We start from the raw sequence: 24,710 nt of genomic DNA, 5'->3' as shown, positions 1-24,710 counted from the left end.
TACTACAAAGCTACAGTAATCAAGACAGTAATGGTACTGGCACAAAAACAGAAATATAGATCAATGCAACAGGATAGAAAGCCCAGAGATAAACCCACACACATTTGGTCACTTTATTTTTCATAAAGGAGGCAAGAATATACAGTGGAGAAAAGACAGCCTCTTCAATAAGTGGTGCTGGGAAAACTGGACAGCTCCATGCAAAGGAATGAAATTAGAACACTCCCTAACACCATACACAAAAATAAACTCAAAATGGATTAAAGACCTAAATGTTAAGACCAGACACCATCAAACTCTTAGAGGAAAACATAGGCAGAACACTCTATGACATAAATCACAGCAAGATCCTTTTTGACCCACCTCCTAGAGCAAGCGAAATAAAAACAAAAATAAACAAATGGGACCTAATGAAACTTAAAAGCTGTTGCACAGCAAAGGAAACCATAAACAAGACGAAAAGACAACCCTCAGAATGGGAGAAAATATTTGCAAATGAAGCAACTGACAAAGGATTAATCTCCAAAATATGCAAGCAGCTCATGCAGCTTAATATCCAAAAACAAACAACCCAATCCAAAAATGGGCAGAAGACCTAAATAGACATTTCTCCAAAGAAGATATACAGAGTGCCAACAAACACATGAAAGGATGCTCAACAACACTAATCATTAGAGAAATGCAAATCAAAACTACATGAGATATCATCTCACACCAGTCAGAATGGCCATCATCAAAAAATCTACAAACAATAAATGCTGGAGAGGGTGTGGAGAAAAGGGAACCCTCTTGCACTGTTGGTGGGAATGTAAATTGATACAGCCACTGTGGAGAACAGTATGGAGGTACCTTAAAAAACTACAAATAGAACTACCATATGACCCAGCAATCCCACTACTGGGTATATACCCTGAGAAAACCATAATTCAAAAAGAGTCATGTACCAAAATGTTCATTGCAGCTCTATTTACAATAGCCCGGAGATGGAAACAACCTAAGTGTCCATCATCGGATGAATGGATAAAGAAGATGTGGCACATATATACAATGGAATATTACTCAGCCATAAAAAGAAATGAAATTGAGCTATTTGTAATGAGGTGGATAGACCTAGAGTCTGTCATACAGAGTGAAGTAAGTCAGAAAGAGAGAGACAAATACCGTATGCTAACACATATATATGGAATTTAAGGAAAAAAAATGTCATGAAGAACCTAGGGGTAAGACAGGAATAAAGACACAGACCTACTGGAGAATGGACTTGAGGATATGGGGAGGGGGAAGGGTAAGCTGTGACAAAGCGAGAGAGTGGCATGGACATATATACACTACCAAATGTAAGGTAGATAGCTAGTGGGAAGCAGCCACATAGCACAGGGAGATTAGCTCGGTGCTTTGTGATCGCCTGGAGGGGTGGGATAGGGAGGGTGGGAGGGAGGGAGACACAAGAGGGAAGAGATATATGTATATATGTATACATATGTATATATGTAACTGATTCATTTTGTTGTAAAGCAGAAACTAACACACCATTGTAAAGCAATTATACTCCAATAAAGATGTTAAAAAAAAATAAAACTACAATGAGGTTATCACCTCACACCAGTCAGAATGGCCATCATGAAAAAATCTACAAACAATAAATGCTGGAGAGGGTGTGGAGAAAAGGGAACCCTCTTGCACTGTTGGTGGGAATGTAAGTTGATAACAGCCGCTATGGAGAGCAGTATGCAGGTTCCTTATAAAACTAAAAATAGAACTACCATACGACCCAGCAATCCCACTACTGGGCATATACCCTGAGAAAACCATAATTCAAAAAGAGTCATGTACCACAATGTTCACTGCAGCACTATTTACAACAGCCAGGACATGGAAGCAACCTAAGTGTCCATCAACAGATGAATGGATAAGGAAGATGTGGCACATACATACAATGGAATATTACTCAGCCATAAAAAGAAACGAAACTGAGTTATTTGTAGTGAGGTGGACGGACCTAGAGTTTGTCCTACAGAGTGAAGTAAGTCAGAAAGAGAGAAACAAATACCGTATGCTAACACACATATATGGAATAATAAAAAAAAAAAAGGTTCTGAAAAACCTAGGGGCAGGACGGGAATAAAGATGCAGATGTAGAGAATGGACTTGAGGACACGGGGAGGGGGAAGGGTAAACTGGGATGAAGTGAGAGAGTGGCATGGACTTATATACACTACCAAATGTAAAATAGATAGCTAGTGGGAAGCAGCTGCACAGCACAGGGAGATCAGCTCAGTGCTTTGTGACCCCCTAAAGGGGTGGGATAGGGAGGGTGGGAGGGAGACACAAGAGGGAGGGGATATGGGGATATATGTACATGTATAGCTGATTCACTTTGTTATAAAGCAGAAACTAACACACCACTGTAAAGCAATTATACTCCAATAATGATGTTTAAAAAAAAATGTTATCCTTTTCAAAACAGTACCTGATCAGTGGCAAAATTACTTGGAGTACTAATGATAAATTTAACATCTTTAAATGTTAAATTAAAAAAAAAGCATTTCAACTTTACATACAGAGTCTATTCATAATCTCTCTGCTAAAATTGAAGATTTATATTTTATAACTTGACTGGAAAATATGCTGATCACTGAATATGAGAATATTAAGGCTCTTTGACTCGTCCCCAAATGATTTCCAGATGCAATCTCTTATATTTAATTATCTGTGTTGAATCCAGGTTTTGATTTTAATTTAAATGCTATAACCAGGTCATAAAAGATACATTCAACTCAACCAAGCATAAGTGACATTCTCAGAACCCTGCAACCAAGTAAATCTTTTCAATCATATGAATAATATTAGAAACTGATTTTTCTTAACAACACAATAAGCCCTCAAATCTATGCCATTTCTCTTCTATATAATTTTTCTCCAGAAGAGGGAGGAGTTTCAATTTCTTTGTAATTTCCTCTATTTCTATAAAATGATGTTGGTCTACCAGAGCAATGAATTTTTTAAAAACTGGGCTTGCAGTAGAATTTCCTGTGGAATGTAAAAAACAAGTTCCCCTACAAAACTGACAGATACTGAACCCCACCCCAGTCTTACTGACTTAGAATCCTCCCTAGTTAGAATTTGGCATGGCAATTTTTAACGGCCTCATTCTCAGTTTAAGAAATATGTGGGTGCTGTAATAGAACTGTATTACAGTCTTCTACATTAGATATATCTATACTATAGTCATTCCATGTTGAAAAAGTTTAATTTGGGTATAAATCTATTACCTCTATAGCAACTAATTTCCATTTTTAGACAAGATTCTCAGTCGGTTCTTTGAGAAAGGAAACTGTATTATATGCATAATATAGCCAATGTGGAGGTTAGGCTCAAATGACACATAATTTTTACTACAAGTTATTTTCTGGAAAATAAAGCATTTATCACAGACTATGCTTTAAAAGCTTTAACTGTAAAAGCAAAGCTTAAAGATCACGCCATTCAGAAAGCAGAAAATTGTTCATGGCTTGTGAATTAAAAGGCAAGCCTTATATTTATTTAAGGAGGCTAGTTAATGAGACATAGAAATCTCTTCTGGGCACAGAAAGACAACATTATCTACTCTCCATACTGCAGGCTAAAATGGACATCTAATTAAGCCGCTCCGCTTCTAAAACCTTTCAGTGGTTTTCCATTGATCTTTTAGTGGTCTCCAGAAGGATCCCAAACTCCCAATCGGATCTCTTCAAGGTTCTACAAATACCCAAGGGAAGAATCTAATGATGGAATTTATAAGGTGCATCCTAATACACCAGAAACTACTGAGAGAAGAAAATATAGTGATCAGTTGAATATCACTTTCAATATGTTGTCCTTTGCAAAAAAATGATATATGCTGACTTGCCTGTGCTGGATTTTGTCATTACTAGCACTATTCTGAGGACACCATTACTATATAGGGTCTTTCTAAACAAAGCAATCTATCTTTGTCAGTATGTTGTTTAGTACAGAAGAAAGTCACTAAGTGAACAGGACCTCCTAGTTCTTAATAATTTTCCTAAGACTAGAAATTCCAATGGTCAATTCAGCCACTTTCTTCTGTGGTTCCAAGATAGTTTCATGGTATATTATATTCCAAGAGGGCTATCATGTAGCTTCATTATTAATATTTTACATTTGTTCAATGTTTCGTAGTTAAAATTTTTTAAATGTTATAATTGATACTTCATTATCTCCTTATCAACCAAGTATGAGGCATAATAAATATTATTTCCCCATTTGAGAAATGTGAAAATGAAACTACCCTAAGTATGCAAGCTATGAAGCAATTTCCCCCAAATCATACAGTTCCTGCATACATTTACATACTAATTATATTGCATATATATCTTTTGTTTATATGACACTTTACAGCTTACAAAGGGATTTCATATTCATGATTTAACTTGACCTTCACAACAATCCTGTCATTATTTCATGCTATACTGGACCAGTATGGTGTAGCTATTAAGAACATAAGTTGTAAAAGCAGACTGCCTGGATTTGAATACTAGTCCATCACTTTCTGGCAGTGTGCTTCCATTTTTCTTTACCTGAAAATTGAAATATAAATGAACCCTACACATCTTCTACCTCCTGGTTCAGTGACTTTTCTGTTATACTATATCACTTTAATTACATTAAATCAATGATACTACTCATTTACTTATTTTATGACGAATTTATTCAGTAAACGCACAAAGCACGCTCTAATCTGAAATCTTTATTTACCATGACCAGGAAGGGGCTACCTGATTTCTAAATGAAGTCACAAGTCATGTGACTTCATTTAGAAATTACTGCAACAGGCTGTGACATGAAGCATCTCAAAAGCAACCAAATATAAATTTTAGCACCTCAAGAAATGTAGCTTTTTAGAAACACAGGGTCCTTGGCAAATTCTCAGATTGTAATGTCATGTTTCTTGGTCATTATTAGAACAGTCATATTTTAACCTGCTGTGAATATAAAGAGATAAAAAGTAAAATAGATGTTTTATTTATACCAATTTAAATGAAGCTCTCAACATGTATCATTTCTATTTTTTATTCACAGATCACAGCATACTGACATAGTTACAATGTAAATTAGTTAAAAAAAAAATCCCTATCACCATGAAGCTTACATTCTTGTATGATATACACAACCCCCCCACAACTAAATATATAATGTAATAAATTAATAAGAGCTATAAAAAAAATAAAGTACCAGGATAAGGGGATACAGTGATGGGCAGGTGCTATTAGATAAAGTAATTAAGGAAGAGGCCTCTCGGAGGAGGTAACATTTGAGCAGAGCACTGGATAAAGGAAGTGAGTTATGTGGGAAGAACATTCCAGTATAAATGAATGTTTTATGTGTTTGAGGAATGACAGGAAGGCCAGTGTTGCTGGCGAGCTGCAGGTGAAAGGGAGAGGGGTAGGAAATGATGTAGGAGAGGCAGCGAGGGGTCAGATCAGGTAGCCCCTTGCTGGTCATGGTAGAGATTTCAGATTTAATGTTAAATGTGGGGGAATACAGTGGGAGATTGAGAGAAGAGAAGTCAAAGGACCAGGCTCACATTTTCAAGGATCACGCTGGCTTCTGTGTAAACAGACTACAGGGGGCAAGAGTGGAAGCAGAGTCCTATTAGGAGGCCATTTATTCAGACAGTAAATATTTATTAAGCACCTACTAATACTAGACATTGTTCTAGGTGCAGAGGATACAGCCGTAAATAGAACAGGCAAAAGTTCCAGCCTTCTAGCCTTACATTCTAGGAGCTATTGTACTAGCCCAGGCAAGAGATGACAGTGACCTGGATTTAGGTGTACCAGTGGAAGTAATGAAAAGGGATCAGATTTAGCATAAATTCTGAAGACAAAGCCTACATGATTTGCTGAAAGAGTAAATGTAGAGTGTGACAGAGTAAAGCCAAGAATGACTCCAGTGCTTTTGTCTTATGCCTGTAGGTGATGCCACCTATTCAGACAGGAAACTCAGTAGAAGGAGCAGGTTCTGGGGAAAAATGCAAGAGTTCAGTTTTTTGACATGTTAAATTTGAGATGTATCTTGGACACATAGGTAGAAAAGGTAGTGTAGGCAGCTAAAAATACAGATCTAGAGTTAAGGGGAAAGGCAGGGCTAGAGATAGTTTAGGAGTTAAGACAGTATTTAAAGACATAAGAATGGAAGAGTTTCAATCTGATTAGAATCTCCAGGTATTTGAATTTTACAGAAACTGCCCACGTGATCAGAATGTGCAGCCAGCAAAACCAATGACCTTAGGAGTGAGAATATAAAGAAAGGAAAAGTCTGAGGAGAGAGCTCTGGAACATCTGAGCATTAACCACATGATCGACAAATATATTCAAATAATCCTTGTACACTTTATGGTAAAGCTAACATATGACATAGAATCTTCACCAACATTACTGAGAATACGCAATTTGAATTTAATTTGTCATCTTCTGAGTAAAATGGTTCACTACCGGACGTTCATTTTAAAGATTAAGACCGCATAAATGAATCTGAGTCTAATACTTCTTTTGCTACATTTTAACTGAAAAGAATGGAATAGACAAAAGAAAAAAGTCTATGAAATAATAATTTTTTCAAATTGCTAGTATTTTTAACTTTCTGAGATAAATATCTAGATCATTAATTTTTTGGATTTTCTGCTTTTCTAATATATGTATCCAAAACTAAAGTTTTTTAAAGCATATTTTATATACTACAAGTTTTATTATATTTCGTTTTTTTATCATTTCCGTTTAAAATATTTTCCAATTTCTTGTGATTTTCTGACTTAAAGACTACTTAGGAGTATATCAATATCCCAACACTTGGGGATTTTGATTTTCTGAGTTATCTTTTAGCTATCATTTTCTACGTTATTTTATAATTGATTAATTCTACTATGGTCACAGTAGTTGAAATCTTTTGACATTTGTTGAGATCTGTTCAATGGATCAGCATATTGTCAATTTGGCAAATAATCCATGTGTACCTGAAAACAATATGTATTCTGCAATTTGGGGATGCGGTGCTCATATATATGTCTATTTTGTTTGTTGGCTTATTTACTTATTCATTTCCTCATTCATTCAATAAATAAGTCAAAATCTTAAAGTGGCTTTTTAAACTTAAGAAGGAAACTAAAAGACGTTCTATAAACTGAAGAAATATAGTGATTATGGAAAATTAAGTTATATCTCCAGGCCTCAAAAGGCACTCTATACTTGGGATTATTCTTCTCAGAACACTGACACCCTGCAACATTTTTCCTTTCCTGGTTACAATAGGCTGTTTCATCCCATGTTTCACTAAGTTGACAGGAAGCAGTTTACCTGATTTTCATCCTGTACTTCCATGTTGTATTGGTCACCTGGCTGAACTTCCGTGACTTTCTCTCCAAGGAGGAAACCCAGACGAGTCATGAGTGTGTTTGCTGCCTCATCTACAGATGGAGGGGGACCAAGTTCTTGTTCAGCATCACCTATAACAGGAAGACATTGAAACACCTGAATCTATCAAAATAAAATGGCCACTTTTGCAACTATTTTTACATTCAGTTTGGTCATTTCCTTTGTTTTCACATTCTAAATGCAAAATTACTAGGTCCTTGACTAGAAGCTGATTTTTCCACTGTTACATATTATAATTGATAGTCTACTCAGAATCCTCAATATATTTACTTGAAACCCCTGAATTTGAGAGAATGTTTTTGTAACTCACTGAATAGAAGTTTCCCATTTCTTTGGCAGTTAGCCTTCCAATACAAGTCCTAGTCTTGGGATCTAGTCTTGGCCATAATCACCACCTTCATTCAGGTTCTTTTACCTTTTTTTTTCCTTACAGTTCGTGTAAATATCCTTTTTTATTTTAAAATCAGTTCAAACTTACAAAAAAGTTTCAAGAATAGTACAAAGAACATTTTTTTCCTTAACCATTTGAAAATATAGACATGATATCCCATCATGCCCAGACAGTATGCATTTCCTATAAACAAGCAATTCTCTTACATAACCACAGTACTAGCAGAGAAATCAGGAACCTAACATTTTACATTATTATGATCTCATCCACAGACCCCATTTAAGTTTTGATATTTATCCAGTAATGTCATTTCTAGCAAAAAGATCCAATTCAGGATTAAGCAACTGCACTGAGTTCTTAGTTCTCTTTGACTCCTTTAATCTCGAACAGTTCCTCAGTCTCATCTTAACTTTCATGATCTTGACACTTTTGAAGCTTACAGGCCAGCTATTTTGCACAGTGTCCCTCAATTTGAAGTTATCTCATGACTTAATTCAGGTTATGCATTTTTGGCAGGACTATTGCAGAAGCAATGCTGTGTTAACTTTGATCACTTGGTTATGGCAGTGTTTGCCAGATATTTCCACTCTAAAATTATACTCTTTCTCTTTGTAATTAATAAGTATGTAATGGGGGGATACTTTGAAAGTATGTAAGTATACCATTCTTCAACAAACTTTTAAATTAAAAAAAATTTTTGTGATAAAAATACACGTAACAAAATTTGCCATTTTAACCATTTTTAAGTGTACGATTCAGTGGCATTAAGTACGTTCACAATGTTGTGCAACCATCTCCATTTTCAGAACTTTTTAATCATCCCGCAGAGAAACTCTGTATCCACTAAATAAAACTCCCCAATCTCCCCTCTTACTAGCCCTAGTAACCTCTATTCTACTTTCTATGTCTATGAATTTACTTATTCTAGGTACCCCATATAAGTGGAATCACACAGTATTTGTCCTTTTATGTCTAACTTATCTCACTTTGCAAATTTTCAAGGTTCATCCCATGTTAGATCATGTGTCCGAATTTCACTCCTTTTTATGACTGACTCCATTTTATGTACATACCACATTTAGTTTATCTATTCATCTGTCCATCAGGTTGGATACTTGAGCTGTTTCCATCTATCAGATATTATGAATAATGGTAGTATGAACATGGGTTTACAAGTAGCAGTCTGAATCTCTCCTCAATAAAATTTTGCCCACTATTTTTAGCATCCATTAATGTTTCTTGGTAGAATTACTATCATGCTTGCCAAATAGTGATATTTTCTAAATCCATCACTCTTCTATAGTTTAGTTTCTTTTCCTTTACCTATCTACCTACCTATCTGAACTCAAAGACTCCTATCTTACTCAATGAGTTATAACCTGTTACTATTATTATTAATTTTGATGCCCAAATTGTCCCAAAGTTGGCCACGTAAGCCCTTTCGATTTGGCTCCTGTAACCTTCTGATATATCCCTGTCATTTTCTGAGCACTTCTTTGCTTTCTGGCATCAGATTTTCCGGGCTCATCTTGTACTTTCCCTGCCCTAGCCCTAGAATCAGTCCTTTTCCCAAGAAGAGTTGGTTTTTTTTTTTTTGGTGGGGAAAGATATTTAGAATATCAGGTATGCTCATTGCGATCAGGATGTCACTGCCCCCCAGGTCCACTCCGTCAACAGAGTTAGGCAGTATGCTCATACACTTATATACATACACACAACTCTATATTCATTTTTATTTGTAAATCCATATACAAACATACACTCTAAATGCTCACAAAGATGCTCCAATTCCAATTCAATACCATAGGGTTAATTCTAGATTTCTTCCTTTCCAAAGTTATAACTCTGTTCTCCAATAGTGAACAATCTGGTTCTTGTTTTCCTTATTTAATACTATACTTATTTAATCTATCCCCCTACACGTAACAAATCTCACCGCTGCTCATTGCCACCCTGCACACAGGTGCACTACTCACCCTGGTTGGGTTCCTACCCTATGCCAGATGGCCCTGAGCTATCATTTCCCCCACAGTCAGGGTCATTTTTTCAAAATAATTCATATACCATAAACTCTGTCCTCTTAAAGTATACAGCTCAATGGCTTTAGTCTCTTCATAAGTTTATGGAACCATCACCACTTTCTAATTCCAGAATACTTTCATCACTCCAAAAAGAAACCCCATTCAGGTTCATTTTTTTGCCCTGGAATTTAGACCCCTAAAATTCCTGATCTCTGGCATTCATTTTAATCCTGTGCTTCCTGACTGCTACACTCTTCCCATACAATTAGCTTTTAACGCAATTTTCTTTTTTCTTTTTTAAGAGCTCAGCTTTTTATTGAACGTGTTACTAAAGAGGTTTAGTCAAAAAGACCAAAGCCCATGTCATCATCAGACTCTTCAGATTCTTCTTTCTTTGCTTCCACTTTCTTCTCCTCAGCTGGGGCAGCAGTGGTGGAGGGGCGAGGACCTCCTGCCGGTGCAGCCCCAGATGCTGGGGCAGGTCCACCTGCCCCCACATTGCAGATGAGGCTCCCGATGTTGACACTGGCCAAAGCCTTTGCAAACAAGCCTGGCCAGAAAAGTTCAACATTTACACTGGCTGCTTTAATGAGGGCATTGATCTTATCCTCGGTGACTGTCACCTCATTGTCGGACAGGATGAGGCCCGAGTAGATGCAGGTGAACGCTGAGTCGGAGGCCATGGTGTGGGCGAGTGCTAGGCAGGGGCTCCCGGGCATGGTGCAGTCGCCAGATGAAGTGAGGGCCTACACCCCAATGCGGCCTTAGCTTCCTCAGAAGGACCGAGCACCTTAGCGGCAGCTGAGGAAAGCGTAATTTTCTTTCTATTTAGGCTATTTTTCAGTGGTTACCAACTACAGGAATTATTCTTTTTCAAACTTTTTCACTGAGGGATGCTGAATAATGTCAGTGTAAGGTTTTTCCTTGGGCTCAATTTATTTCCAAATAGAGAATTTACAGAAATTTATAGACATAAAAAATAGCCAGGGAACTCAAGATGATCTATTTTAAATGTGAGGCAGAACTAATTTACCTAAACTGAATATCCCTTTACATTAACTTGATTCATTGTCAACATTTTTTCAGATTTTGTTTTATGTTCAGATGCATTCAGTCTAACCTGCTAACAATCCACAGTAGCACATATCCTATATAGGATATTACAAAAATCTTTTTTTTTTTTTGGAGTCAGATATGTCCTTCCACCATAGCAAGCATTAACTAGAGTATCATATGGTTTGATGCTAAAATATAATAGCTTAATTTTTTAGGATATTCAGCGTTGCACATTAAATCACTCCTAATGGCAAGAAAGTGAGGTTTATGTTCTTATTATTCAATTTAACATTTATCTTAACTTCTCTACTAAAGTCACAAGTTGCAGGTCAGAGGAAGGGACTACAGGTGTATCCTTGTATAGTATTATTGAACTCAAGTGCTCCATCTGTGGAAAATCTATATAGAATTCTCACTGAGGACTTCCCTGGTGGCACAGTGGTTAAGAATTCGCCTGCCACTGCAGGGGATATGGGTTCAAGTCCTGGTCTGGGAAGATCCCAGATGCCATGGAGTAACTAGGCTTGCGCACCACAACTACTGAGCCTGTGCTCTAGAACCTGAGAGCCACAACTACTCAGCCCATGAGCCACAATTACTGAGCCCACGTGCCACAACTACTGAAGCCCTCGCGCCTAGAGCCTGTGCTCCGCAACAAGAGAAGCCACCACAATGAGAAGCCCGTGCACCACAATGAAGAGTAGCCCCCGCTCGCCACAACTAGAGAAAGCCCATGCACAGCAACGAAGGCCCAATGCAGACAAAATAAATAATAAATAAATTAATTAATTAAAAAAGAAAGTGCCTAGACTGGCATTCAAACCTAATTCTACCAGCGTTAAAGTCCCATTAAAAAAAAAAAAAGAATTCGCATTGAAATTACGCCAGAGTAGAAAAACAGGATCTATATTCCCTTCCCTACTTCTCTGCAAGAGGCAACAAAAACGGATTTCTCTGCCACAGACCAGAAAGATATCCCAGGGGCTTTATTACCTCTATAATGTCCAACATTATAGACAGTTCCTTATCTCTCTACCTCTGCCCAACTATGATACTCTAACATAAAATCTCAGGAAAAAGCTGTGTTACAAATGCATGCAAATGCATCTTCAAAACAAGTACCCTAAATCTAAAAAATAATACAAATGAATGTATATACAAAACAGAAACAGAGTTACAGAGATAGAAAACAAACCTGTGGTTACCAAAGGGGAGAGGGAAGGGTGGAGGGACAAATTAGGGGTATGAGATTAACAGATACAAACTACTACATATAAGTAGATGAGCACCAAGGGTATACTATATAGCACAGGGAATTATATCCATTATCTTGTAATAATCTATAATGGAATATAATCTGCAAAAATACTGAACCATTATGCTGTACACCTGAAGCTTACACAAGACTGTAAATCAACTATACTTCAATTAAAAACAAACAAATCCCCTATCCGTCATTCAAGCAAATTTCCACCTTTAAACCCTTGCTATGAAGAATTTTTCATTTCGTTACCACAGTGTGTAGAATTTCTAAACTACTGAGTCAACTATTTAATATTATTAAAATTTATCAAAGTCTACTATGATAACAAGAATATTTATAGCATATGAAATTTGAAGTAAACAGTTTCAGGTTAAAATGCTAAATGTGATTATGAAGACATCTATAATAAAATGTAGAAGTCCCTGACCTCTTTAAATTTCACAACACACTACTACACTATACACAAATGGCAGGCAAGAGGCGATAATTATATTATTATTTCATGCATTATTTGCAAAAGTCCAAATGTTACTCACTTAAGAAAGAGGCTAGGGGAAAAGAAACCAAACTCTTCCTTTTTCTTCTAGGCTCTTATACTCATGTTACTCTTAGTCTTATTATATCACTCTATTTCTCTTAAGTGCTTTTTTCCCCTAAATATTAGTTTCTTAAAAAGATACTAATATTTATTATTTTTAAGAAGTCCACAAGCTCATATACTTTATATACATTATTTATGGGAGAAATGATATAATGACCAGGTTTTGCTGAAATTACTACAGAAAAAAATGGAGAAGATATAGATAAAACAAAGTTGTCAAAATTATTGAAGCTAGGAAATGACTACATAGTAGTGCATTATTTTATTCTCTGTTTGTGAATGTTTGGAACTTGAGGAAAAAACTCTATGCAGGGAAGTTTCTTTTAAATAACTTAGCAGTTCTCAACTGGTGACAATTTTGCCCCCCGGGGAACGTTTGGCAATGAGTGGAGATATTTCTCGTTGTCACACTGCAGGGAGCGGTGCTGCTACTGGCATCTAGTAGGTAGAGGCCAGGGACTCTGCCAAACATCCTACAATACACAAGACAGCTCTCCACAATAAAGGATTATCTAGCCCCTAAAGTCATTAAATAGTATTGAGGTTGAGAAACCCTGAAACAGCTAGAATCACCTTATCCTTTAAAATCTGTCAAATTGGATGAACTCTTAACACACAGTCAGTAGGAAAACCAGTGTCCAACCTGTTACTTCCATGGATTCTTAAGATTACTTCAATTTCTAACTTACAATGAATTTTTAGTCTTTGGGCTATTTCTTTCCTGAGTGTAGGGTCTGTTTTCTGCACTACTAGATTCTGCTGTAATCTTTTCAGTCTTCAACGAACCTTAGTCTTATGGTGGTGTGTGGACAGGACTTTACTGGGATTACAGTGAGCTTGTTAGGGGTGGGGGATTATATCATGACACAGAACAATTAAATGAAACTAAAAAATATGATATATCTCAAATTTTCAGATTATCTTTTATTAATTATAATAACAGCTAGCACATATGGGGATTAATTATATGCCAGGTACTGTTTCTAAGTACTTTATATACATTAACTCTTTTAATGATCATAACCACCCTATGAGGTAGGCACATATATCCCCTTCTTATGAATAAAGAAAGTGAAGCACAGAGGGATGAGTAACTTACCCAAATTCATAAGCTAATAAGTAGCTGATCCAGGAAATCTGGATCTAGAACTCAGGCTCTTAACCCCTAAGCTCTACTGTCATCCTTGATTCCAGTCTCTCACCATTTTGTTGGGCATCACTTCCTACCTCCCCTCTGCCCAGGGTATTTGTTCAAAACTCTCAAAATTCCTCTTAAATCCTCATACCAAATATTTTACCTATCTTTCTGTCTCATCCATGACCATCCAGGCGATGTGAAGAAGGTGTCATCTTCATAACCAAACACGCCCAATTAAGGTATGTCCCTAAACAAAGACAGTACTTTTCTTGAGTGGAATTCTACTGTGACTCCTTATAATAATGATGAATTTGGAGTATGATACACAACAAAACAAGATGGCTGGTAGGTTGTTGGAAAATAATCACCGTGACACTATTATACACAAAATAAATCATATCATTCATACATTATGTTGATTAAAACTCTTGAAATTTATCTTGGCTATTTGGGAGCAGTGTGTTTATGCAATAGGCTTTGCTCCCAGAATACTGAATGAGGAATACAGCACCGTAAAACTAAAGGATTCTTATACTTGGATATTTTTCCACAGCAGAAGTGGTTATTGAATGTTTATCAAATGCCATTTTTAGCCTCTATGAAGAAAACTAGTTGTTTTTATTTCTCTTACAGCTATTAGTATGATGAACTATTTTAATGGATTTTGTAATTTTGAAAAGCTTTCATTAAAGTTAATAGGAATTATTATTAAACATTAAAAAAATAAAGGATTTAAAATTCACATGGGAATGGAAAGGTCTAGGAATAGTAAAGAAAATGTGAAGAAGAATGACTGCTATTACTTAATATCAAGGTTTAATCTAATGCTAAAGTAATTAAGACAGAGTATGATTGGTACAAGCATAGATAAAATGACCAGGAGAACAGAATAAAGAATCCAGAAACATATCTATACATGTATAATCACCTTATTTGGACAGAGATACCATTGCAATATTTTAGTAATCAAATGGTGTTTTCAATCATTGGTGACGGATCAGTATGTATGAATAAAAATGAAACCTGTCCCAACCTCATCCCATACACAAAAATCAATTCCAGGTGGATAAAAGACCCAAATACGAAAGATAATACATTTTCTGGAAGATAGCCTAATAGAATAACTTCATGAACTAGGACTAGGCAAAGATTTCTTAAACAGAACACAAAAAAGAAAAGATGGGTAAGTTTATTAATGAGAAAAACTTCTGTTCACCAAAGACTCCATTAAAACAGTAAAAAGGGGCTTCCCTGGTGGCGCAGTGGTTGAGAGTCCGCCTGCCGATGCAGGGGATACGGGTTCGTGCCCCGGTCTGGGAAGATCCCACATACCGCGGAGCGGCTGGGCCCGTGAGCCATGGCCGCTGAGCCTGCGCGTCCGGAGCCTGTGCTCCGCAATGGGAGAGGCCACAACAGTGAGAGGCCCGCATACCGCAACAAAACAAAACAAAACAAAACAGTAAAAAGGCAAGCCATAGAGTGGGAAAAATATCTTTAGTTCATACATCCAACAAAGGACTTGTATTTAGAATATACAAAGAACTCGTACAAATCAATAAGAAAAATAAAGACAATACGATTAAAAGATGAACAAAAGAAATTCCACACGGGAATTTACAAAACTCCTGTTTTATACAAAATGTTCAACATTGTACGGAAATGAAAATCAAAACCACAATGAGATACCACTACGTATGTGTAGTGCAGGATAGCACACAAAAGAAACAAACCAAAAACACCTGATAATATGGGGTAAAAGGACAGTTAAATCCTGTTGTACTGGTGTGAATGTAAACTGGTAGCATCAAATCTGGAAAAAAATTTAGACTGGGGACTGAAACCCCATGACCCAGCAAGTCTACTACTAGGTATATACCGAAAGGAAAAGTATATGTAGGGGCATCAAAATAGATGTAACAAGCATTCACAGAATTGTTCATAATAGCCAAAGTTGAAAATGTCCATCAACAGTAGACATACAATGAAATATGACAGCAATGAAAGAGAATCTCACAAACATACTACTAAACAAAAGAAGACAGACTCAAAGGAGTACATACTAAATGACTTGGTTTATATAAAGTTTGAAAACTGGTAAAAGAAATCATTGATGATGCAGTCGGAACAGTGGTCAAGCTTAGAGGGAATGGATTATGATGCAGAGGAAACATGAGAAAAGGTTATGAGGTGCCGGTAATGTTCTATGTCTTGATTTAGGTAGTGGTTATACAAGTGTGTTCACTTCTGAAAATTTCATAGAGCTGCATAATTATTATTTGTATACCTTTCTGTAATTATGTTATATTTTAATTTTCAAAACTTACAGAAAATGTATTAAGGACACAGGACACTGGGTTTGAGAATGAAACAATATTCACAATACTTTTTTTCCTCCAAGAAAGGAGTCTACAGCTATGAAAAATTAACTAATGCTATATATAATTAAAAATTGAGTGTAAAATAAAAAATTATCTGACCACTTCCCTCTTACATCCGTTAACTTAAAGTGGAGCAATGACCTAAGGATAGAGAGAAGCCAGTATATATACAAGAAGTATTTTGTAAATTAAAGGAAGTAGTAGAGAGCACAGAGAAAGAAACAAACTTGTTCTGGAAAGATGGAGGAAGAAAAGGAGGAAAGAAGGTTTTTTGCAGGAGGCCATACTTGTTTGATTTTTTAACAGTAGAGTTAAGGAAAAAGAGCAGAGGGAGGAGCAATTTTCAGATTCAAATTCTGTAAGACTTACCAGTTCAACACAAAGACAGAATTCTGAGATCAAAACTGAGTAATACAGCATATTCAGTATTGTTTTAAAAGAGTGTTTTAAGTTTATTTCTGGAATAATAATATTGATAGTTGTATTAGTAGTAATAATAACTTATTGAGGCATTTAATACATGTAAAGTATTTACATGTATTAAATCATTTACATGTATTACATGTACATGTATTACATGTATTAAATCATTTACATGTATTAAATCATTTTTACATGTATTAAATGTATTTACATGTATTAAATCATTTACATGTATTAAATGTATTAAACATGTACTAAATCATTACATGTATTAAATCATTTACATGTATTAAATGTATTTTACATGTATTAAATCATTTACATGTATTAAATCATTCAATGTATTTTACATGTATTACATGTAATTTACATGTAATACATGTAAAATTTACATGTATTAAATCATTCAATTAAATCATTCAATCTTCACAACACCTTCCTTATCGTACAGATAGTAAAAGTGAGGCACACACAGATCAAGCTTTTGCTCGCCCACAGTTACACGGTTAGGCAAGTGACAGAGTCAATGTTGAAGTCCAGGCTGCCTGGCTGCTGAACTCATTATTTTGCCAGGAAATATGTGATTATTAAGTATAAATTGTTTAAATGGTTATTTTATTTATTAATGGGATCCAGCAGAATAACCTCCATGGACAATACAAGAAAGCATGAATTAATTCAATAAATATTTACTAAGTACTTTCTGTGTGTCCAGCACTGTGTGAGGTATTAGATCACATTTGTGAACAATGGGCGCAGTCCCTATCCCTTAAGGAGCTTATAGTCTCGTGGGGAAAAATGGAAAATAAATAATTTGAATCATAGCAAATTAAACTCTGAGAAATATAATGCAGGCAAGAAATAGGATGCTGTAAAAAAGCAAATGCTGAATATTTCAGAATATTTTGGTGTTTTGATGACATCAATTTTCTTTTCAGAGATGGTTTATACTTTACAACATTTGCAAAAAGTATTTTTTACTCTAAGTAGCCAAACTGCAGAGGGATTAAACAATGATTAAAACTGTGCCAAGAAATGAATTCATTTCTTGGATACAATTAGCTAATGTATCCAAATCCCTAATCTGTATTCCTAACATGGCAGGCTACACATAGAACAGTTCCACAGACTCTTAATTCTCAGCATTCTCTTAGTATTTTCTCATCGGGCTGTTTACATTTTCCTTTATGATCTGTTCATTATAAACTGCTTGTTCTCATCTATTTCAAGACTCAGAACTTCATACTACATTTAATCAAATAAAGAAACCCATGCTTTCTCTCCAACAGAGTTACAAAACCTGTGATTAGCTTGGCCCAACTGCCAAAGCAAACCTGGTTATATTTTCATTTCTTAGTTCTTAAATGGCAACCTAAATTTCTCCTTTTCTGATGAACATTGGAAATGGGTGACCGACAAAAGCAGTGCTTCTGCAGTTTGCCGCAGGAAGTGCTAAAGTGGAGCTCTACCACATCCTCCCCACACTGAGCTCCTGATCGTGAGAGTCACTGCCAGTGATCCAGTGATCAAGAATCAAAGCAACACCACTAGCCCATCTCTACTCATAGAGGCTGACCTGAAAGCATATCCCTACACTTCTTAGTTCCCTTGGGCATAACTGAAGAAGCGGGGGAGAAAATACATGAAATGACTGTTGATACTGTGGGGTTGGTATATGGGAGGTTCTTTGGGTAGGTTTAAAACTTCACACGATGAAAGATGGTTTTGGCTTGGCCATGCGACTTTATTTGGACCTTGGAATGTTATGAGCAGAGGCTTGAAATGTGCCTGAGCAGCTGGGCTTGTGTTCTTGTGCTCTGGTGATCCGCCAGGAGAAAGAGCTTCTCTCCAGTGGATGCCCCTTCATCCTGGGCCCCAGAATGAACACCCACAGGCCTGAGCCCAACTTGAACCCCAGAGCTGCTCAGCCAACCTGCAGCCTGAGACAGAGCCATCCCAACCCACACTTGCAAATCCATGACTAAAAAAAACTGCTTATTTTTTGGTTGCTCTAAATTTTAGGGTGGTTTGTTACACAGCATTATTATGAGCATTTACTTTTTAGGTACTTAATTTGATTCAAATGCAACCATAACTTATTAGTAGACCAAAATGAAACCCTGGTGATTTCTCTTACCATGTATTTTCTGTTCAGTATAACCATTCTCTCATTCTCAACCACTCACCTTCATACCCACTCACTTCTAGCTGTCATCTTATTCCAGGACTCTATTCTATTTCTTACTCACCTATTGATCTTGTCTTTTTTTTTTTTTTTTTTTGCTGTACTTGGGCCTCTCACTGTTGTGGCCTCTCCCGTTGCAGAGCACAGGCTCTGGATGCGCAGGCTCAGCGGCCATGGCTCACGGGCCCAGCCGCTCCGCGGCATGTGGGTTCCTCCCGGACCGGGGCACGAACCCGTGTCCCCTGCATCGGCAGGCGGACTCTCAACCACTGCGCCACCAGGGAAGCCCTGATCTTGTCTTTTTAAAGATGTAATTTACATACAATAAATTATATTCCAATAAAGTGTGCAATTCAATGAATTTTGACAGATATATACATCTGTGAAACTACCACCAAAATTGAGATATAGAACATTTCTATCATCCCCAGAAGTTTCCTTAGGTCCCTTTGAAGTCAAACCCTCTCTCAAACCCTAGCCACAGGCAACCACTTTTTCTATTATCAAAAACAGAAACCACTGCTTTCTGTTATCTTAGTTTATATCTTCTATAATTTTATATAACTGGAATTAAATAGTGTATTTTCTCTTTTGTCTGGCTTCTTTCGTTCGGTTTTTGAAATCTATCCATGTTTCAACAGTTTGTTTCTTTTTATAGCTGAGTAGTATTCCTTCGTATGGCTATACCACCTTTTTTTTCTTCCTGCTGATGAACACTGGGTTATTTCATATACAATAGTTTTTTGGCTTTTATATATGAAGAAACTACGAATATTCTTATAAAAGTCTTTGTGTGGATATATATTTTAACTTCTCTTGGACAAATACAAAGTTGTGTAATGGCTGGGTTATAAAGTTTAAACATTTAACTTTGTAAGAAATTGCCGGTTTCCAAAGAGATTGTTCACACTCCCAAGTAGTGTGTAAGAGTTCTAGTTGCTCCATATCCTCGCTAACGCTTCGTATTGTGAGCCATTTTGATTTTAGCCATACCAATGGGTGCAGAGAGGTATCTCACGGTTTCACTTTGCATTTCTCTGATGACTAAAGATACTGAACACCTTTTCATGTATTTACTGGCCATTCTTATATCTTCTTTTGTGAATGTTTCTCCAAATTTTCTGTACTTTAAAAAATTAGGTTCTCTTCTTATTATTTGTAAGAGTTCTTTATATTGGATACAAATCTGTCAGACATATGTATGCTAATATTTTTCCTGTTCTATGGCTTGCCTTTTCCTTTTCTCAAAAGTCTCTTTTGAAGAACAAAAGTTTTAAATTTAGATAAAGCCCAACTTTTAAATTTTTTCTTTTATAGCTCACACTTCTTTTGTCCTATCCAAGAAAACTCTGCCTACCTTAAGATTGCAAATATTTGCTCCTAGATCTTACATTTAGGTCTATGGTACTTTAAGTTAACTTTTGTGCATGGTATGATGTAAGGACTGATGTTCACTTCCCCACTGAATTTCCCTGACACCTTTATTGAAGAATAATGGAAGTCCTTTAACTTTGCTGTTCTTTTGAAAAAGCACTGGGGCCACTCTAGGTCATTTGCATTCCTATAAAAATTTTAAAATCATGTAAATTTCTAAATTTATAATCATGTAAATCTTATAAATTTCTACAAACATTTTTTTCTTGGAATTGTAGTAAATCAAAATTGCTACTTTAGCAATACTGAATCTTCTAATCCATAAATGATATCTTCATTTATTTGGATCTTTATCTCAGCACTGTTTTATTTATAATTTTTAGTGTACATGTTTTGTTAAATTTATCCCTAAATATTTCATGATTTTGGATGTTACTGTAAATGAAGTTGTTTTTAGATTTAATTTTCCAATTGTTCTTTGCTAGAATATAGAAACACTCCTGATTTTTATATACTGACCTCACTGTCCTTCTTTTATACTTACATAAATGCATTTATATAAATGTTACTGGAAATGTATCTTGCAAGTATTAGTCTGTGTTTGTGTATTGCTCTGCTAGTATATAAACATATTTATATAATATAAAGGTAGTTAGAGTTGGGGTGGGAATCTCCATGTCCACATAGAACACTGACATATCGAGGCAGCTTATCAGAGGCTTGCTTTACACCAAATTTGGGAGAAACAATGATGAGACACTCAGGTATTACCTAGTTCTGGCATTAGGATTCTTAAACAGGAAAGGAAGATAGTCACAGACTATCTTCTAAATTCTCAGGCAAGTCCATAAATACTGACATATATGGAAACTTTTTTTTAGTGCTCCTAGGGGAAACAATTTGGGGTGGAAGACGAGATGCCACTTCCAGTACCTTCGAACTTAACTGCAGGAACCTGGTTCTGAGTTCTTCCAGCTGGGGATAAAGGTAAGGGGAATAGAGGTGGTGTAAGGGTGTAAGAAAATGAGGCTAATAAAAGAGCTGTAAAACCCGGGGTACTGTACAGAACCGAAAGAGTAAGTTAATTCTAATTTAGAAGTCTGACAAGAGCTGTAATACTGGTATACTAAAAAAGCGCTTACCTCACACAGCACAGCTTCAGTGCCATGAGATGACTAAATCAAAATCAGTTAATGTGGAAAGTGATACACCACCAAGGCATTAATAGATTCCAAAGTCATGTCAAGATCTGCCTTTGTCACTGGGAATGATGTTATGTGAAAAAACGGTATGGAAATAAATGAAGACCACCCAAATAAGAACAAGAAAAGGCTATTTATTCAGATCTTGCTATAGCAAGGGAATCAGCTACTATCACTTGCACCTGGAGGAGACTTAAAGGCAGGCAGAGGAGTTCAAAAGCTTTATAGTGGGAAAAAAAGGAGAGGCTTCAGGTCATGCCCTGATCGGAGGCACCTGGCACAGAAGAGCTGAAGGTGGGCTAGCTAGAAGCGTCCTACATGACCGGCTAGGTGTGTGTATTTAGCCTTCTCTGGTTACTCCTAAGCTGGAAGTGAGGGCAAATACTAGGGAAGCTGTCAGTTAAAAATCAAGCCCTGGTCATTTAGTTCCAATAGTTACAGGGGTTACTTTTGGCTTCCTGGACTGGTTATTAGAGATAGTAGTCTTACTTCCTACAAGTCTGACTTGTAGATAGTAAGTTGGGTTCCTAGGCTATCTGCTGCAAATTGGGTGTCAGAACTCTATTTTTATACATGGTCTGGTCATTGTTATATATATTCAGTTTCTCAAAGGATAGTGTTAAGCCTATTCATGTATTTATTTTCTTTTTCCTGACCTCTGAGGATAAATGTGTCACATTTGGCTGGCAGATATTTTCCTGAAATCCTCATTCTTTGTTTTATACTCATTGATTATGTTCTCTAATTACATTTATTACAATTCACTCGTAGCTGACTGATCTCAGTTGGCTGCCATGGCCGAATTCTTATCTAGTGAAGCTTGAAGCCCCTTCCCATATGCTAGTCACATTGGCCTTGTAGGTAGACGTCTATCAATGGAAGGAGAAAGTTTAGGAATTTAAAGCAAATGAGATACCACAAATTAAAAAAAAAACCACTGAGAGAAATACTACTTCCCCTTTCTCAACACCATAGTGAAATTACATTATAAGCACAGATTAAGAAATCATGGTTCCAGCTGTTCACACTCACAGGCCCCTCTGTAGTAAATTAGAAAAAGACATATTCCTAAGTAGAGAGAAAACCATGTAATTTACACATATTTATAACATACTAAATTTTTTTTCATTTTGCCTTCCTCTGACTTTTTAGGTTCATTTCATTCATTCAACACACACTGAATGAAGACCTACTATGTAGTAGTCAGTCACTGCACTAGGCACTGTGGATACAGTGGTAAGCATAAAGGAGAAAATGTGTAAATTGTCCAGATGAGTGTTTTTGGTCATTTTAGTGTGTTTTTTTTTTTCCTTCTTTTCTTCTTGTTTGACTATTTAAGAAGAAATGATTTAGGGATAACTGTTATTCAAAAGCTTTCATTAGAGAAATGCTGTGATGATTCACTTATAGTTTAATTCTTTCTTCTCTCTAAGGCAGAGAGCATATAATCTGGGTCATTATAAAAAATGTTACTTGATTAGGGACCAGATAAGGCAGGTGTTGTACTAGAGAATTCATTGTATAGAATAAATTTTAACTCAGAAAATAAGCATCGTTGCTCTGGTAAGGTACCAGAAAACAGCATCCATATTTTATGTCCTTGACTGTAATGGAAGTTTTACTTGTATACAAATGAATTCTAACCAGAGTTCTTTCACTTTAAGACTTATAAACAGGGCTTCCCTGGTCGCGCAGTGGTTGAGAGTCCGCCTGCCGATGCAGGGGACACGGGTTCGTGCCCTGGTCCGGGAAGATCCCACATGCCACGGAGCGGCTGGGCCCGTGAGCCATGGCCGCTCAGCCTGCGTGTCCGGAGCCTGTGCTCCACAACGGGGAGGCCACAACAGTGAGAGGCCCGTGTACAGCAAAAAAAAAAAAAAGACTTATAAACAGAAAAATTATTTATATGAAACAAATAATACCTTTACATTTTAAGGGTAGCATTCTGTTCTATAGTATCAAAGATGATTTACATAGATTAATAGAAAATTGAGTCTTTAATATATGTACTAGGAGTTTTGTGGTAAATACAAAAAATAGATTACATGGCTTTTGATATTCAATGTTTTAATGAAACATTAACCAGCAGATTAGAACATTCCTTTTAAAATTGGTTTGCAACAGAGCCAAGCAATAGAAAGCCAGACTGTAGTAAGCTTGTGTCTCATGATCCTCTTCAAACACTAAAGAAACTCTCCAATCATTTTGCATGATGACTCCTATTCCCTATTTAAAATTTTTTGTCTGGCAGCAATATAAACATCAGCTTCATCCACTCACAATTATAATTTAACTATTACGGCTATTGTAGAAGGTAAGATGAAAGCTGAAAACATAATAATGTTTAACTTACCTCAGTAATCTATGAAATACATTTGGGATTTGTGACTGGATGAAACAGACATTTTCCTCCCCAATCTAATAGTAATAGACCAAATAACACCAGAAAGACATCAGGCACAGAAAGGCAAGTTTTTCAACAATTCAGTATCATGGGTAATATCATAATCACACTTGGCAAAACTTGCCAAAATTTTGATGCAAAATACTAATTTCTTTGAGATTAAGTTCCAAGTCCAAACAGGAGACAACTTGCTCAAAGAGATGGACCATGAACCAACTCTGAGAACCTGTTTCAGGGCTTCCCTGGTGGCACAGTGGTTAAGAATCCGCATGCCAACGTAGGGGACACGGATTCGAGCCCTGGTCTGGGAAGATCCCGCATGCTGTGGAGCAACTAAACCCGTGCGCCACAACTACTGAGCCTGAGCTCTAGAGCCCGTGAGCCACAACTACTGAGCCCACGTGCCACAACTGCTGAAGCCCACGTGCCTACAGCCCGTGCTCCGCAACAAGAGAAGCCACTGCAATGAGAAACCCGCGCATTGCAACGAAGAGTAGCCCCTGCTCGCAGCAACTAGAGAAAGCCCATGTGCAGCAATGAAGACCCAACGCAGCCAAAAATAAATAAATTAAAATAAATAAATAAATAAATAATTTTTAAAGGCCTGTTTGAAAAGAGAAGTTCTTTATATTGATATTTAATCAACCGGCTAATACTATCAGTTCAATTTCTTAGTAGATAGCTCCCAGAATTTATGGGGACTGGTTTGTCCAAAGAGGTAGTGTTCTAAGACTGTTTTAGCATACAGTCTGTTCCCATGTAGCTTCATGGGGAGCATAGAACAGAAAAATAAAAATGTATACATACCTTCAGATGTATACATGATCTACAAATACAAATGCT

General features: G+C 36.5%; 2 protein-coding genes across 2 annotated transcripts in view; both read right to left on the bottom strand.

The window, feature by feature from the left end:
* TANC2 (tetratricopeptide repeat, ankyrin repeat and coiled-coil containing 2) overlaps positions 1–24,710 on the bottom strand; it is a 361,552-nt gene that overhangs the window by 150,591 nt on the left and 186,251 nt on the right. The window contains exon 6 of the mRNA XM_060133247.1: positions 7,353–7,501. Within this exon, the coding sequence (XP_059989230.1) occupies positions 7,353–7,501 (149 nt within the window). The remainder of the gene's footprint in view (positions 1–7,352; positions 7,502–24,710) is intronic.
* Positions 10,152–10,561, bottom strand: LOC132511145 (large ribosomal subunit protein P1-like). Its single transcript, XM_060133997.1, has one exon. It carries the CDS (start codon positions 10,559–10,561, stop codon positions 10,181–10,183), a length of 381 nt encoding a protein of 126 aa, XP_059989980.1. The 3' UTR covers positions 10,152–10,180.

The sequence above is a fragment of the Lagenorhynchus albirostris genome, chromosome 20 (genome assembly GCF_949774975.1).
Source record: "Lagenorhynchus albirostris chromosome 20, mLagAlb1.1, whole genome shotgun sequence".
Classification (NCBI taxonomy): Eukaryota; Metazoa; Chordata; class Mammalia; order Artiodactyla; family Delphinidae; genus Lagenorhynchus; species Lagenorhynchus albirostris.
This window is presented reverse-complemented; position numbering and strand designations above follow the sequence as displayed.